Source organism: Carex rostrata, chromosome 29, assembly GCF_964058835.1.
Source record: "Carex rostrata chromosome 29, lpCarRost1.2, whole genome shotgun sequence".
Lineage (NCBI taxonomy): Eukaryota > Viridiplantae > Streptophyta > Magnoliopsida > Poales > Cyperaceae > Carex > Carex rostrata.
The window spans coordinates 1,464,174-1,469,008 of NC_135946.1; the positions used below are offsets into that span (position 1 = coordinate 1,464,174).

Below are 4,835 nucleotides of genomic sequence, written 5' to 3' on the forward strand. Positions count from 1 at the left end.
ATTCTAATTATCAATCATAATTCAACAAAAATATTTTAATTTTAACTCGAATTACAATTCAAACATTTTGAGGAGCGCAAAAAAATTTTCAGGGGAGGCAAAGTCAATCGGAACATTCCAATCTCTGCTAAAATTTAAAATCCAGAGGGGAGGGGGGCAGCTGCCCCCACGGGAATACTTTAGGTCCTGACTAATGGCACCAAATAAAAACTTTTTTTATTATTTATTCAAATAAAACTTGATAAGAGTTAAACAGTGATGAAAGTAGGCCTCCCGGCCACATTTTTTCTCTTTCCTTGCTCATAAATATCAGAACATAAAATAGATCCATCTTGAAGAAAACTTCTTAAAAAAATGGAAAATATAACCTTACCTGGTGCTGCCGCAACCACCCATGAAACCACCATGCATATTATGATGTTTCCATGGCTCGCATATGGTCACATCAACCCGTACATCCAATTGGCTCGCAAGATCATCGCAATTGCCGACAGTAGTATACGTGTGACCTTTCTCATAACCAAAGGAAATGTGCCACGTGTCACAACACTCCTTCCATCCACCCCGCTCATCTCTATACTACCATTAGACCTCCCTTATGTCGCTGGCCTCCCGCCTGGCGCTGAGAGCACTGCTGAGGTAACAGCTGATGGTGCTGAGCTGTTAAAGATCGCTCTTGACTTGACAAAGCCTCAAGTAGAAGATATCCTGATGCGTACAAGGCCAGACATTGTCATATTCGACTTTGTTCAAGCGTGGTTGCCATCCCTCGCTAAGCCCCTCGGTATGGTTAAATTTATTTTACTTCAGTTGTGGAGTAATGAATATATTTTACTTGCTAGGTAGTTTACTGTTTGTTAGTACGAATCTGTCAATCTTTTTCTCATTTCTGTGAAATTCAAAAGAAAAGTTGGGAACTTCCCCTTCAGAATCTCAACGAGTTGGAACAGTGAGCATCTTTTTATTATTAATATTTTTTTTAGCAAAGGCTTTGTTGAATGGAAGACTCAACATCAGATCATAATTAACTTCTATTTTTTAATATTTTCATCAGTAAGATGTTCTTGATTTGGGAAAATGAGTGACATAAATAAATTGTGAGGATCTTAAATCGTTGAATTGCTGCCATTTTAAAACTGCACGCAGATTGAAAACTTTTAAAGTGGATGTAAGAACTAAGAACTAAGCAGTCTGCTTCAGTAAACAAATTCATTTATTTTAATTATAAAAATAGATGGTAATCTTTGTGTTGAAACCTAACTTTTCAAAATTTCCTTTCAATATTTGAGATGATCTTCTATTTACCAACAATGTGCATATTATATTTTAATTACCCAGTTTGATTACTTGAATTATTTGCAATACTTACAAATCTAAGGGTTAATCTGAAATTATATTCTTTATCTGTTTCCGTATATACTGTTATTAGTGGGGTGGCCCATAATTTTTACATATAAAAAAATTAAATAAAATAAGAAAAAAAGAAGAGGCGCCCATCTGTATCTCTCTGTTTGTATCCGAGTTGAAACAAAAAAAAATTCTCGATTTTGTCCGCATAACACAATTTCAATTTAATTTAATTTTAAATAATTGCTTTAATATGCAACTTTTCTAAATTTCTATGCCAACAAGTTCAAATTAAACACATAATTTATGAATCAGTTTTTACCAGCTTAAAAACTGAATTTGTTATTTTAGGAATTGGTTATTTTAAAAATAGTTATTTTAGGAATAGTTGACATTGTGGTTGGTTATTTTTTAGCATGTTGTGTAGTGGGTGCTTGGTTTAAGAAAGTTGTGGGTGTCTAATTTAGAAACGTTGTAGTGTTTTAAATACTCTAGAATCCATTGTAATTGTAGTGTTTTAAATACTGTAGTGAATGCTTTGTTTGGAAAAGGCAAATGTTGTTTTTGGACATAGCTACATATATATTAGTAATAAATATATGCAGAATTGGTTCCGTGCTTGAACAAATCTCAAAACAGACCAATGTATCATAAAATTCAGCCCAACAGACAATATAAAATTGTAAAATGGACAATAAAATGCTCCAAGACTGGACTATATATAAGTGACAAGTACTCAATCCATTTAGTAGAATCAAGGATTTGCCATAGTTTTCAAAATCCCTTTTCAATAATAATTGTATAGAGAATCAGTCTTTGATATAATAGCTAAAGACAACATCCTTTGTGCAAGAGATGCACATGTTCAAAAATCAAATAAGAGTTTTATGTAGATATTAAAAAATAATTGGATGACAATGCACAAAATACTTCCCATAGAGATGAAGCCTCCATCCAGACATTCCTAAAATAACAACATTGTGTAATATAAACTTTGCCGCTAATATTATATGATCCGTTTTGGTTTAGTTGGATTCAACCGACAATGTGAACCAAATACGGATTTGAAGTTTGTATGTTGTATTCATTTAACAAAAAAACATAATTTTGCAATTAACTACTTGTTCATTAATGTGTAAGACATTTTTTTTTTTGTTATGTGTTATAGGTATTAAAACGCTCTACTTTTTCGTCTTTTCTGCTGTTGGTGCGACCTACGTGACTGCTGCCTGTCGTCGGATCCATGGACCAAACCCAACAATACAAGACTTGATGAAGGCACCAGCTGGCTTCCCTTCTTCATCCCCTATCCAATCTGTTCCTCCTTACAAGGCCGCAGACTTTCTCTATGTATTTAAGAGATTTTATGGTCAACCTTCTGCTTTTAACCGGGTCACAAAATGTACAGAGGAATGTGATGGAACAATTGCCAAGACATGCATGGAGATGGAAGGGAAATATATTGAGTTTTACAAGTCACAACAAGGAAAATTGCTATTGGCTGGACCACTCGTTCCGGAGAGACCTCTAGGGGAGCTTGAGAAGCACTGGGCCGAATGGCTTTCTGAATTCCCAGAAAAATCTGTTGTATACTGTTCGTTTGGAAGTGAAGCAATTTTGACCGATGAAGCTGTCGAGGAGTTACTTCTTGGACTTGAAAGTACTGGGTTTCCATTTTTGGTAGTACTCAAATTCCCGAGCGGAGAAGGGGACATGGAAGAGATCCTCAATAGGAAACTTCCAAAGGGCTTCAAAGAGAGAGTGAAAGGAAGAGGGATTGTGCATTGTGGCTGGGTGCAACAACAACATATACTGCAGCATAATAGTGTCGGGTGTTTTCTGTGCCATGCCGGGTTCAGTGCTGTGATGGAGGGTTTGATTGCTGACTGTCAACTTGTGATGCTGCCGCAGAACGTGGACCAGTTCTTAATTTCTATGATGTTTGAATATGAGTTGGGAATAGGTGTCGAGGTTGAAAGGAATGAGGCTGATGGGTCATTCCGTAGGGAGGCAATCAGTGAAGCTATCAGAAGAGTGATGGCTGAAGAGGAGACTCAAGGCAAGAAGATGAGACAAAATCAGAAGAAATTGAAGGAGTTTCTAATGAATAAGGAGGTACAAGAGAAATTCATGGTGGAGCTTGTCAAGAGCATGAGAGATCTAATAGCTTCTAAAGAAAAATTGATGAACTGAATTTAACCTTCAATACTAGAAACAAAGAAGTATTAAAAAAGTACCAGTTGCAAAAATATATAATTGAGAACCAAGTCTATGTGGATATGTGGTTATGAATTTTTCTTTGCAGATTAATTGAAGTACTTTTGCTGGAAAATAAGAAGAAAAATCTATTGTAAGCAATCTATTGACGGAAACTCCTTATTATTTTCAATAAATAATAATTAGATGAATTTTCCTTGTTGAATATATAATTATAAGGGTTTCCAGAGAAGAAGCTAAATTTGAACTCAATCCATGCAGTTGGAAATATTGGTGATTCTCACCTGGTTTGATGGATACACGCAGTACATAATTTACATGGATTCTAATAATTATTCCCACACTTCCATTTCAGCATTTATCTCCACATTAACTTCTATAACTACCATGGGGATCACAAAAACTCTAGCACTGATTTTGTTTTTCTTTAATACTTATGCAGAAAAATATTTATCACTAAGAACGGAAGTATTTATACATATAAGGTGAACATTTTTTATATAAATAATTTTCTCTCCAACCAATCTCAAACTACGTATAGATGGGGGGACCATACACGTTTTTAGAGGTGATTTTTTCTAGGCCCTAATAATTGCCCCCCCCTCCCCCCCCCCCCCCTCCCCCCCACTCTCATCCCCCCATTATCTCCTCAATTTTATTTGTTCAATTTCGTCCACATTTTTCACTATCTATAAGGAATTTTGCGAATCTAAAACCACGAACGTCTTCAAATGAGATCCATGATGACATACTTTCGAGCTTGTCGTCACACAAGTATTTATACCTTATCATTTAAGTATTTATACCTAGTATTTTATACATATAACACTGCTGACATTTAAAAGTATTAATATCAAGTATTACAAGTATTTATACCTATGTGGTCAACTATTTTTGTTAGAAAAAGGTTGATGCAGGGACGATTGGGAAAGGTTGATCCAGAGATGCAGGGTCCACGATTGGGGATAAATACTTACAAGTATAGGTATAAATATTTGCCCGATGAGGTATAAATACTTGTGTGACGATGAGCCCGAAAGTATGTCATCATGGATCTCATTTGAAATATAAAATTGCGTAGAATAAATTCGTGATTTTAGATTTGCAAAATTTCTCATAGATCATAAGAAATGTGGACGACATTGAAAAAACAAACCTCACCTTTAAAAATGTGTATGATTCTTCTCTCCATGTAGTTTGAGTGGTCCCCCCCCCCACCATATAGTCATATCAAGTTAGACATACAAGTATTAATATCTTAGTTTGCAAGT

At 35.3% G+C, this 4,835-nt stretch overlaps 1 protein-coding gene across 1 annotated transcript; it reads left to right on the forward strand.

The window, feature by feature from the left end:
* The first annotated feature begins 362 nt into the window (after window positions 1–362).
* On the forward strand, window positions 363–3,582 carry LOC144546539 (anthocyanidin-3-O-glucoside rhamnosyltransferase-like). The gene is made up of 2 exons (XM_078295086.1): window positions 363–784; window positions 2,516–3,582. The coding sequence occupies exons 1-2, from the start codon at window positions 406–408 to the stop codon at window positions 3,538–3,540; spliced, it is 1,404 nt and encodes a 467-aa protein (XP_078151212.1). The 5' UTR covers window positions 363–405; the 3' UTR covers window positions 3,541–3,582.
* The last annotated feature ends 1,253 nt before the right edge of the window (window positions 3,583–4,835 follow it).

What these genes read in the sequence shown, in the direction of transcription:
- LOC144546539 (XM_078295086.1), top strand. Translation starts at nt 406, where the DNA reads ATGCATATTATGATGTTTCCATGGCTCGCATATGGTCACATCAACCCG. An exon ending in ATCCCTCGCTAAGCCCCTCG is followed by an intron (nt 785 to 2,515) that starts GTATGGTTAAAT and finishes TATGTGTTATAG; the next exon opens with GTATTAAAACGCTCTACTTT.